Source organism: Ambystoma mexicanum, chromosome 10 (genome assembly GCF_040938575.1).
Source record: "Ambystoma mexicanum isolate Mex_15411 chromosome 10, UKY_AmexF1_1, whole genome shotgun sequence".
NCBI lineage: Eukaryota > Metazoa > Chordata > Amphibia > Caudata > Ambystomatidae > Ambystoma > Ambystoma mexicanum.
In genome coordinates, this window is record NC_090932.1 from 180,586,754 (window position 1) to 180,599,914 (window position 13,161).

The 13,161-nt window shown below is 46.2% G+C and overlaps 1 protein-coding gene across 8 annotated transcripts in view; it reads left to right on the forward strand.

Annotated features, from left to right (window-relative positions):
- Positions 1 to 13,161, forward strand: part of ANK1 (ankyrin 1) — a 2,823,483-nt gene that overhangs the window by 458,585 nt on the left and 2,351,737 nt on the right. For all 8 annotated transcript variants that reach the window (XM_069617665.1, XM_069617670.1, XM_069617666.1 and 5 more), the window contains one exon: positions 4,116 to 4,217. In XM_069617665.1, coding sequence (XP_069473766.1) covers positions 4,116 to 4,217 — 102 coding nt within the window. The remainder of the gene's footprint in view (positions 1 to 4,115; positions 4,218 to 13,161) is intronic.

Below are 13,161 nucleotides of genomic sequence, written 5' to 3' on the forward strand. Positions count from 1 at the left end.
TCAGAAATACGATTACGGTGAGTAATGTATCCGATATGCACTCCCTACATGAAATACTTGTTTATATTATGAACACGGCAGGACCTTGGCAACTATAGCACAGCAATAATGTACGGACGGTAAGTAAAACAAATGAATATCTTTAAGCATTACCGCATGCCGTTTTTGGTGAGTTATAGCTGTGTTCTGCAGGTATTTACTATGACAAAACAAAATGGATAATGTTTTGTTGTTGTTACAAAGAATGTTGCCACTCCTTTCTCAAATGGTTCACACAAACCATTGCATGAAAAAACCCACAAAGGGGGCCATGAGCTGCCCCTTCACAGTCGCCATTAATAGTGTTTTCTGGAAAGTCCCGACGTGAAGCGATTTGCAAATTAGAGCAACTTTTTGTGGGGTGAAATTGCTGCAAATGAGATGTTTCTCCATTTTTCTTACTCCTAAGGGTGTACTGGCCCACAGGGAACACTAGAGATTTCCCACTGGTCCTCTGCACCCTGGGCCTCTTTTGTGTGGTAATTATTTTATTTCGAAATGTTCTCATAGGAAAAGGGTTGGGCTTGCTGAGAATGTGTGATATTGGGCCAAATTATTTCCACTGTCTCTTTCGGTTCCCAGTCCACCCTTCCTTATTCCACTGCGGTAGCTATGCGTTCTTGACCTATAAAATGGATTCCAAAGATGACTTGTGGCAATTCAGAAGTTGTTCATGCTTTCGAGTAATTGTGTATCCGTAGTGGGTGTTGCTGCTGGTATGCATTTCCTGCTCAAGACAAGTATCTAGCAGGATTGTCAGATGACAGGGATGATAGCCTGGTTTTCAGGTTCTTATTACAGGGGTGAGCAGGTTTGTCAGAAGGCCTTGTTAGCTAATGATAGCGTAAACATGGCCACAATGCCCTTTTCAGGAAAGAGAAGAACGGAATCTTTATTTATTTAGAGAGTCAAGTTCATTTTCTTTATGAAAAAACCACGACAAAAGCTCACTTTGTAAAAATCTTTTGGATTAAACACAAATAAAAATATATATATATCTTTATTTTAAAGATTTGCTTGTGAGTGAAGTAATCCTCGAGTTTCTAATTGTAGTCAGGGAGTAAGTTCCAGTAGATTACGGTTTTGGGTTGGGAAATAAGACCCACCTATGTCTGATTTCAAGAACCGGTGGATGCTGATTTGTAGCTGCGTTTTAGTTGCACAGGTTGCATTTAGTTTGGTAGCTGCAACCTATTCCCATAGCAGCCCGTCTGTGCCATTCAGAAGTATTTAGAGTGAAGCAGGTGTCTGTGCAGGATAGCAGGTAAGAGAGATGATGTGAAACCACAGAGGTAAGAGTCAGTATGGGAGCAGACAGTGCTTCAAATAGGATTGAAAGGCAGGAGTTTTTTACTCTTTACATTTGGAACTTGGTAGAAAAAGAATTTTATTTATTTGTGTGTCATAGTGTAGACAAACTTTTCACATAGCCCAATATCCATTTCACTAAACGTATTAAAAGAAAACATTCATACCATAACACAGTTAGAACAACATATAATTATTATTGAAATTTCAATAAATATAATATTAAAATCCTTCTTAAAAACTCAATGGTAGCAATACATAATGAGGTCTCAGAACAGTTTAAGATTCTTTGCCAAAAGGCTTTCAAATAGAGTGCGTTTTCACAGCCAACATATATGCCAAAAACCTGCCAACAAATATGCCAAAAACCTGCCTACGAATAATCATTAAAAATGTACATTCCATAAAAGATGTTTCAAATTTTCCACAGCAGTGTTACAATAACGACACAGCCTCTCATTTTTGAGTGTGCCATCTCTTGCACCAGAAACATCCCTGGTTGGATAAAAATTCAGCTTAAATCTTAAAATGCAGTTCCTAAAAACCCACGATGGGTGCTTATGTAAATATGTGGAAATCTTATTAACAGACCTAATATTCCAACTAAAGTGCTCAAAAATACAATTATTTGATAATAGCTCCCTTGTCAGGATCCAGTCCAATTCAAGGACTTTCTTTTTTGTACAACCCAGGCGGAAACATAGTTCTTCCGTGGAGGAGCCAATACTTGACAACAATAAAACACAGGAGACTTTCCATGATATAATATGATATGATAAGTCATTTATAATTCAAAACTCTACACATATCTGAGCACAAATAATCTCTGAGTTTAACAAATAAACTACCCACTGGTGGCGATAAGGCCGTGCTCCACAACTGATGTATTCTCCAATTACAACATAATCCAGATGTGGACCCCTTGCTCATTGTTTCAGAGAGGCTCAGCTACACCTCACTGATGAGGCCAACTAGGCCGAAACACGTGGCTGGGGTTGCTGATGGTACTCTTGTTCAGAAGAGATTTGCCTAGCATTTCGGTGCTGGACTGCCCTTGTGGGTGGGATACAGACTGATATGCAAATGGATATTTCTCCTCTGTGAAGGGTGCTGTGAGCTAAAACGTGGTTGTAGACCCTCCTGGGTGGAAGAAATTCCATACAACATGGTATTTGACCCATGCTCTTTCTCAGTAGAGGGGCTCCCACACTCCTTTGTAAACACAGGTACTGATGGGCAATATTAATTGTACAGATGGGCAATGCTGAGTTGCTCTGATGTATGTTAATTTGTGCACAACTGGGCAAAATTAGGGGACACTTTTATGGTTAATCCAATTTTGCACTAATTGGAAATATTATAAGGCACTAATGGGCAATACTATATGGCACTGATGAACAATGTTATATTGCACTGATACACAATATCGTGTTGCACAAATGGAAACATATTACGTGACACATGGAGAACCTTATGTAGCGCTGACTGGCAATATTATCATAGCACTGATTGATAAGAGTAGATAGCTGTGGATGAGCAGTATTTTTTGGTAATGATCTGGATATTATACAGCACTCTTGGGCAAAATTATGTAGCAATATAATTTGATATGGACGAAAAATGAGATGGCGCTACATACTGGGTCTATTTCATGTGTATGGGGACAAGTTCTTCTTGATTATTGATTTAGGCCGATTCCTTGTTCATGTGGATCGGAGACTGTGGGGGAATATTCATAGAAACATTATTTATGAGATTCCACTGATAATTTTCAGCAGTTATATGGGCCCAAAGTACTTTGCAGGTGCATCATTGGACAGCATTTTCCAAAAACCCCATCAGTGCTCCCTTGTGCCATGTGTGGCACTCTATCCTTTCAACAAGATCTACGTCTCCACTGATTAGTGTTTTTTCGCTATCTGCTCCAGCTCTGTTCTATCACACCACCAGGATCATTGGGCCCTCTGTGGTCCCTACATCATCTGGTTCATCATACTAAGAAAGTGCTGTTCAATTGCCACTATAGTGTTGAAGGCACCCTTATCTAGCTTTGTTCTACCAATTGAACACTGTGCCAGAGAGACCAAAAGAGGAAAGAGTGGAAAGAAGAGTGGGGTGATCAACAGTGTCAAAAGCTGCACTGAGATCAAGGAGAATCAACAAGGAAGAAAATGTAAGATGGCGTGAATGACAAATGGAGTCAGATACACACAAGATTGTAGCTTGCATGGAAAAGCCAGATCCGAAGCCAGATTGTTTAGAAGGTAGTAAGTTATTTAGATTCTGAAAAGAAGAACATTGAGAGTGAACCAAACGTTCCAAGATTTGAGATAACTACTATATAAGCAAGTAATGATCCGATACATGGCATGATGTTCATAACATTGTTCATTCCTGACTCTGAGCTTAGTACGGCATCGGAATGTCTGTTCCTGTAGTGTGAGAACATTTCCAGTAAATGTGTGCAGTATGATTGGGCATGCAGCCATCCTGTTGGGTTGTAGTGAACAACATTGGTGATGCAGTGTGGTTCCGACAAAGCGATGCTGCAGGATCGTCATCAAAGCGCCATCTCCCTGGTATCAAACAACTGTCACACATATGAACTGTGTATCTCCCGACCCAATTCAAATTTAGCAAACTGAAGTTAGCAGTGTTTTCTCCATGTTTGGTCTTGGAGGACAATGGGGTTTGACATGATATGTGTTGTAGTGACCCTCAGTATAGTGAACTTGGAATGACTCAAAATGTGTCTTTTCTCTACTCAGGCGGATGCAACAACCAGCTTCCTTCGAGCTGCCAGGTCTGGCAATCTGGACAAAGCCTTGGATAACTTGAGCAATGGAGTAGATATCAATGTCTGCAACCAGGTGAGTGAGAGCAGTCTCTCACCAAGATGAGTGAGAGCAGTGTGTGGCCAAGATGAGAAACAACAGTTTGCCCTGCTTTATAGGCAAGATCCTGCCATACGAATAAATGGACAAAGAATCTTCTCTATTTGTTTGTTTGTTTGTTTATTTTATTTATATCGCGCACCTGACACGGAGGTAATTGGGCTCTGGTGATAGTAATAGTTAGAGAGGCATAGAATACACAATTCTGTACATTAATACAGTTTGAACATACAAGTAAAGTTACAATGGTGAGTATATACAAGGTGAACATAATACATATTATACATTGGGTCACAGCAGTCATGTTAGCCGATCATCTACTAGTTAGTGGTATCAGGAACTGTTATTTTGTGTATTATTTAATATCTAGGTGATAGCCTGACTTCTGAAATTGTTGAAGGTCTGAATGGTTTGGATATTCTGAGGGAGAGTGTTCCAAAGCTGGGCAGCTAATACTGGGAAGCTGGAACCTCCTGCTCTTTTTAGATTATATCTGGGCACCACCAGGCATGGTGTGTTGGAAGATCTGGCGGTTCTATTGGGTACCTTCCAAGTGAAATTGTCTGTGAGGTAGGGGGGGGGCTTGGTGGTTAAGCGCTTTATGAGTGAGACAAATAGTTTTCAGGGCAATTTTGTCCTGTATAGAGAGCCACCTGAGGTGCTTTCTTGTATCTGATATATGCTCTCTTTTGGGGATATTCAGCGCAGCTCTGAGCGCGTTATTTTGCATAATCTGTAGTTTGTTTAAAATGGTTGTGTTCACTCCTAGATAAAGACTGTTGCAATAATCCAATTTGGATTGTATGAGCGCTCTCCCCAGGGTGAGGCAGCTAGCGGGGGATAGTAGCGGTCTACAGGCTCTGATTAACTTGCCAGTGTAGGCTGTGGCCGATGAAGTCATGTTAATGTGCTTAGTTAGGTTAGACTGGGCGTCAAAGTAGAAACCTAGAGTTTTTACATGTTTGGCAATAGGTATGCTATTCCCATCGATGACTATGTTTGTATAGTGAGGACTTAGTTTAAGGATATTGTTGGATGATCCGACTAGGAGTAATTCCGTCTTGTCATCATTCAGGCATAAGCCATGTGTGGCCATCCATGCCTGAATGATGATGTAGACTTCATTAATCTGCGCAACGTCTATATCATAGGTTCCTGAAAGGGGTAGGAATATCTGGGTGTCATCTGCATAATTTGTGTAGGTGACACCCAGGCGGTCCAATTTGTCGAATAGTGGCTTTGTAAACATTTTGTACAAAGGGGGTGAGATGCGGGAGCCTTGAGGGACTCCGCAGGTGATGGGGATAGGGTCAGCAGCTGCTGAGGGTGAGAACACGTGCATAGTTCTATTTGCGAGGAAAGATTGGATCCAGGCAACTGCAGAACTGGAGAAATGAGCCGCTCAGGATAGGTGGTTACAGAGTATGGAGTGATCCACCAGATCAAAAGCCGCAGAGAGGTTGAGTAGAAGTAGGATGGCCATCTTTCCTTTGTCTTTTAATTCATCAATCTGACTTTTGAGGTCGACAAGAGCAGTTTCTGTTCCATGCCGAGGTCTGAAGCCAGATTGACGGGTGCCAAGTAGTTTGTGGGCTTCCAGATAATCTTGTATTTGCAAGTAGGCTATTCTGTCCAGAATTTTCAATAGAAAGGGGACTGTCGTAATAGGTCTATAGTTGGTGGGTATAGCTGGGTCAAGGGTCTGTTTTTTTAATAGTGGTAGAACCCAGGACTGTTTAAGGTTACTTGGGACAGAATTGTTGGAGAAGGAGGAGTTTACAAGTTTAGTGATAAATGGGGCGAGGTCTCTAGCGGCATCTTTTATAATCTGGGCAGGGCAACTGTCGCCCTTACAATTTGACGGTTTAAGAGACGCTATGATTTTCTGGACTTCAGGAGTGGTGACTTTTTTTAATGAGAAACCTGAGTTAGAGTGAGAGGTAAGGGTGGGAGCAGGTGTGGTGACTGTTAGTTGGGATCTTTTGTCCGCTATTTTAGTCTGTAGTCCTTTGATTTTGTTAGATAGGGCATTTTGAATGCCGGTACACCATGCTTTATCCTTGGTGCATGTGACTGGCGGTGGGTTAGGGTTGTCTAATTCTCTTAGAATCTTGAATAATTCTTTAGTACTGGAGCTGGCTTGGGCTATTCTGTCATTATAAATTTCTTTTTCGGCCTGGATTATCTTATTTTTGTAGGTGGCAGTGATAGTGGCCAGGTTAGTTTTGTTTTCAGGTGTGGGGGATGATTTCCAACGAGATTCCCATTTTCTTTTTTCAGTGCGGAGTGTTTTCAGCTCTGGAGTGAACCACGAGTTAAGGTGGGCTATAGGTTTGCTTTTACGTAATTTTAGCGGGGCAATATCATCTATGACTTTAGTCATAGTCTCGTTGTAGAAGTTAATTAGAGTGTTAGGATCATTAGTGTCCGGAAGGGCATTAAGTAGGGGGGCTAACAAAGGAGCTAGAGCGTCTGCTGTGATGTTCCGTTATTCCTTGTGAGGCAAGGGGGAGCAATAATGGGCTTTTTCTTTTCCAGGTTGTTGATGTGCAGTTCAAAGGTGATCAGGTGGTGGTCTGACCATACTAGTGGTGTCGGATGTGGTGGGGAGATGGTGCAGTTTAGGACCGCAACCCAGTCAAGTATACTACCTTTTTTATGTGTGTGTTTGGTGCTAATTTGAGAATAACCTTGTTCTAGTAGTGTAGAAGCTAGAGAGGTGGCGTGTGGGTCACTGGTGTCCTTATAACCGAGATTGAAATCTCCTAAAATAATATTTTGCGCCGTAAGTTTGGTGTCGGCTGCTAGTGCTGTGATGTCTTCTTCGAAGGATCCCGGAGGTCCTGGGGGCCTGTAAATGATATGTAGTGTGATGGTGCTATTGGGTGAGGTTTGGAACTTAACTAAAAGGAGTTCACAAGATGGCAGTGGTGTGGGGGTGGCTAGTCTTATGTTGAGAGTATCTTTAAAGATAATGGCTATTCCACCTCCTCGAGATGTGAGTCTGTCTGCGCGGAGAATGGAGTAGTTGTCTGGGACGGCTAGGGCAATAGAGGGGCCTGCTGCCTCGTGCAACCAGGTTTCAGTCATTACAAGGAAGTCAAGGTTGTTGTTCACAATCAAGTCGGCAATCCCAGTTGCATGTGCTACCAGTGACCTGACATTCAGTAATGCTCCTTTAGTGGGCTGTGATTGTGGGTCCATTATTGGAGGGATGGGGCTAGTGTCCCTTGGGTTGTTCAGCTGGGCTGTGCACCTTTTCTTATGGCGCCTGTGATTGTTACCGGGGGATCCTGGGCGAACTGTGCGCATGATTTTATGGAGATGTTCTAATGCAAAGTGCCTGTTGAATGGTAGTCTACTGGTTAGTCTCTCGTTCCGCTTGGAGGTGTCAGGAGGGGAGGCGGTAGAGGCTATAGGCACAGGGGGCAACTTGTGTGAGGTGGGAGCTGGATGTGGATAAGTTGTGGTTGGTGTGGGAAACGGGGGTAGTGTGGGAAGGAAGGGTGTAGGGCAGGGGATAGGGTGGTGACGAGGGCATCTCAGTCTGCCTAACCCCTCACCAAGTTTAATGTAGTGACCTCTAGTGCAAGGGATGTCAGATGGTATGATGCAGAATGGGAACATAGTTAACGTTAGCAGTGCCTGCATTCTGTTTGATAGGAGGCAACGTTGGTGTGATGTTGCAGATGCTAAGTAGTTTACAAAGGTGCAAATGTATTGCAACTTAGAGTTGAGGTTTAGCAAGTAGGGCTAAATGTATAATTAATATACCGTCGGCTGTTGACTTTAGTGGCTGTTAGGCATTGATCACAGATATAGTGCTAGCTTGGACTTGGCTAAAGTGCATAGAGTATGAGACATCATTTTAAAGTGTAAATACATACTGTTAAGTAAACCCAGAATTATGTGTCACCCTCTTTCTATGTATTGTTTTCTCCAAGTTAATGTAATTCAACCATTTCAACCAGAAATTGAAAACCTATAAATGGGGGGGGGGGCGCTGTTGAGCAGCCGACAAAATGGCTGCCTAGCTTTCCAGCTCCGTGTGCTGCCGCTTTATATCTGCTTCCATCTACGGTTTAACATCTTGCCCCATCTTCAAACCCGGCTCCTGCCTCCCAGACACTTGGAGCTACCTACCTGTGAAATTTCGCCCGAACCGGTCCTTCCGAGCCTGGGTTGGTTCGTCGGCGCTGCCCCCTGTAGTGGGCCGACTGGGCCGGGCTCGCCGCTGCCTGCGGCCCTGCAGCTCACGTGATCCTACTACCCGCCTCCCTCGCTTGGACGCTGGCCTACCGTCGCCTGGGGGCTGGGGCTGATCTGGAGCGCGGGGGCCGCCTTCACCGCCCTGCTACGCGTGGGTGGATCCTGCATCGAACTTCACCGCCTGGGATCTCCTGTGGCCGGCTGCCGCTCTGCGCTCTCGTGGCGCCGCTGCCTGGCTCCCTCCCTCCCGCTGGGCCTGCGGCCGGGGAACTCTGCGGTGCACTGCTGTGCCGCCAGACGTGTGTGACACCCGCGGGTGACGAGTGGAATCGCTGGGGACCCTGTCATCTGGATTGATCGCTGGCTTGAGGTGAGGAGCCGGGGTGGCTGCTGTGCGCGGGCGTCCCTGTGATCCCTCCGCTCCGCTTGCGGCCCTCGCGCCCTCACCCGTGTTATACACCCTGGGGCCTCGCGACGCCAGCCCGCTCTCCTGTGACCTATTGAGGCATCTCCCCTGCCACAGCCTCCCCTGATAGCTCCGGATGACTCTGTGAGTTACTGCGACACCATTTAGAAGAGAGTGGGTTCCTCCATTTGGCCTTCACTCTACATAGCCCCAGGTCATAAATCACATAATGTCCAACAGATCCAGGAATACCAGCAAGACTGGGGCTATGGATAAATTTGCAAAAGCCACGTCGAGATCTGAATCAGCCCATTCTTCATGCGGTCAGACCGACACACCGCTCCCTGCGGAGGGGCCTCAGGCGGACCTGACGGTCATGATGGAAACTATGGCCAGAAACTTCGCTGCATTTCATGAAAAGCTCGACGACATCAATGCAAATGTGGCATCTCTTAGGGCCAAGTTGGATCAACAGGGGACGCGACTCACTGAGGCTGAAAATAGATTTGGTGCCAGCGAAGACACTGTAGCCACACTGCAGAGTACAGTGGCCACCCTTGTCACGGACATGAAGTCAGTGAAGCCTAAGTGTGATGACCTCGAATCCAGATCGAGGAGGAATAATATACGCATTATTGGGGTCCCGGAAAACGCGCTGAAGGGCCGACTCGAACTGGCTGTCGAGAACCTCTTGAAGGATCTATTGGGCAACCCGGTTTTGTCCCCTTTCTTCACGATCGAGAGGGCCCACAGGGCACTGGCCCCACGTCCCAGGCCTGGGGACTTTCGAAGACCCATCATTGCGAAGATCCTGAGTTTTAAAGATCGCGACCAGATCCTCCGCCTCGCACGTGAGAAGGGTGAGCTCAGAATGGACTCGCAGGTGATCCGAATTTTCCCTGACTTCTCGACTGGAGTCCAGCAGGAACGTCGCCAATTCCTTGGAGTTAAGAAATGCCATACTATTCCCTGCACGTTTGAAATTCACATTCAACAACAAACTTTACTTCTTTACGGTGCCTTCGGAGGCGGTGAAATTCATAGAGGCACACATTCCCCCTCATCCACCCGCTGAGGATATAATGCAGAATGACTGAACTCCATCTGAGGCTTGCTCCCTCTGATCGCCCTATGGCCGGGCGTCCTTATGGCTATACAAGTATCTGGTTGCTCTATTTACATTCCTAAGTAGCCCTGGCTGTACTCACTGCACCTAATCTCTTGAAAACGCACTGTCAGATTACCATAATACTGAACCTCTCATCTTGTCCATGTTGACTTCCTATTGTTGTTTAGTGTAACGTTCCTCTGTTCCACACGCAGGCCCGGCATAGATGCAGCGACATGCATTTTTATACCGCAAACACTGCTTGTTTTCTCAAGGATCCCACCGGGCTCCAAGCGTGCTAGCGCACGGCAATAGCGCACCCCATTGCGATTGCACTGTTTGTTATACTGTTGTTATGGGTTAGCCCCTGTTGGGCTCCTGCACCAGCTGGCTCAGGTTGGGGTCGATCCGGCGGTGCACAGGGAGGGAAGGTTGGCGCTTACACTACTAAATTTGGGTTAGTGGTGAGGGACGTGGGTGGGAATGGGGTGTTATCTAAAAAAGGCACATGAGGTTGCATGGTGCGAGCATTAAAGGCCCATGAATGCATGTTCGACTTCAAACGTTGGGGCACACACCACTGCCGGGTCTGGGATGTCCACTAAAAATGCGTGCAGTATGTTAGGATATTTACTACTGCAATGTCTACCGTCATAATGTCCTGGAATGTCCGTGGGCTAAGCAACCACACCAAGGCCCGTAAAATCATAGCGTATGCTAACAGACACAACTGCAAGTTACTGCTCCTACAGGAGATGCACTCCAATGACCTCATACCAAGAACCATGCCCCTGCATGGGGACCGGCGAGATTCTTCACCTCCTATTCCACTCAATCCAGGGGTGTTCTAATAATGATTCACAAATCCATTAAGTTTACACTGCACAAAAACTACACCGACTCCGAAGGTCGTTATGTAATACTGCACTGCACTCTGGCTAACAAAGAATATTTACTTGTTAATACCTACTGCCCTAATGTGGATTCCCCCGAATTTTTCGACAATATCACCACCATACTGCTGGGATTTGTGGGCATACCAATCCTGTGGGGTGGGGACTTCAATCTTATCCTCGACACGGTCCTGGACAGAACTGGAATTGCTCCTCGTTCCTTGTCCGGTGCTGCACGCAGACTGCAAGCCCACATTATGACACTTGACATCTGTGACGCTTGGAGAAAGCTACACCCCCAACGGAGAGACTACACCTACTACTCATCAGTGCACGATAGCTCCTCTAGAATAGACCTATTTCTTGTATCAAAAGGAGTCATGGGTGGGGTGGTGGAAGCCCAGATTTTACCTCACACACTGTCTGATCATGCCCCAATTACATTCTCGGCGAGGCTGTGGATACCTGTCCCGACGTTCACCACCTGGCGTTTCAAATCCGAGGCCCTTAGGGATGTTGTATTTAGGGCTGACATACTTGCTGACGTTCTGTCTTTCTTTGAACACAACTCTCTTTCGGACACCTCGGCTGCAGTCAGGTGGGACGCCTTCAAAGTGTATATTAGGGGAATGTCCATCTCCCGGGAGGCTGGGGTGTTGAAATCGATCAGAGCCTCACTGGATCGATCTGAAACTAAACTGAAGCAATTGGAACTACAATGTGCCACTAGGGCTGACCCTGCCATACTTGCTCAGGTCGCCGATGAACTCCAGGCATACAACAAGCTTGCCGTCAGTGAAACACAATACTTTACCCGCCCGCAGGCAGCCAGGAAATATGGAGAGGGAGACAGGCCTGGGAGAACATTAGCGACGCTATTAAAATGGGAATCTGGCCGGACGCAGATCACCTCTATTCAAGATAAACATGGCAACGCACAATGGGCCGACCAACAAATCCTAGATACGTTCGCTGAGTTCTACAGGTCCCTCTACTCTCAACCCGCTGAACACACAGAACAACATATGCGTGAACTCCTCAACCAGATCCCCACCACAGAGATCTCCTCCGCTACTCGTGACGAATTGGACTCCCCAATCACACTAGATGAAATTGTACCAGCCATTTCTGACCTGCCCAAAGGCAAGGCCCCGGGACCTGACGGCCTAACCGCCGATTTCTACCAGGAGCACATCGCCATAATCGCCCCCAGGCTGCTTGAGGTCTGGGACGAATCGCTCCGTGCCTCTATCCTCCCCCTCTCCATGCGCGAAGCGGCCATTACAGTGCTGCTCAAGCCTGGCAAACCTGACAATGAATGTGGGTCCTATAGACCCCTCTCCCTTATGAATCTCGACACAAAGATTTTTGCAAAAATTATAGCCAGCCGATTCCTGCCCATTATGACGTATTTAGTCCATGAAGACCAGGCCGGCTTTGTACCCGGTAGGTCTACCTCCCACAATATCAGGAGACTGTTTAACGTGATGTCCCGCATTGATCAAGATGTACAGGCTGTGGCGGTTACGCTTGATGCCCAGAAGGCCTTTGATATGGTCTCCTGGAAATACACATGGCTAGTGCTGGAGACCATGGGCATAGGCCCAAACATGATTAGGTTCATCAAATTACTGTACACTTCTCCTGTGGCGCGGGTTAGGACCAATACACTGACATCTGACCTTTTCACACTCTTCAGGGGCACCCGACAGGGATGCCCCTTCTCTCCTATTCTGTTTGCCCTAGCAATAGAACCGATGGCAGACTTTGTCCATGCTCATCACGCCCGCAAGGGAATAAGACTGAAAGACAGTCCTGAAATTGTATCTTTATATGCGGATGATGTTTTACTATACATCAGAGACCCCGCAACACACCTTGACCCCATACTAAGGGACATCACCCGCATTGGCACCCACTCCGGTTTCACTATTAACTACTCCAAATCAGAGATCTTCCCACTCACTAAGTCCACCCGACAACCCACCACCGAATACCCCCTCCGCTGGTCACCGAATGGTATAAGATATCTGGGTGTGCAAATATCGCTAGACAAATCCACCCTCATCGCCGACAACTATTCTGCGATATCACAAATAGCTGAGACTAAACTCCTACGGTGGCGTGCCCTCCCACTATCCATTGCTGGACGGCTCTCCCTCATAAAAATGATCCTACTCCCCAAACTGTTATATACGTTTAGCAACGTACCCGTATGGCCCGGGAGGTAATATTTTACTAGACTACACACACTATGTGCACAGTTTCTCTGGCACTCTGGCGCAGTACGCAAAAAGTGGACGG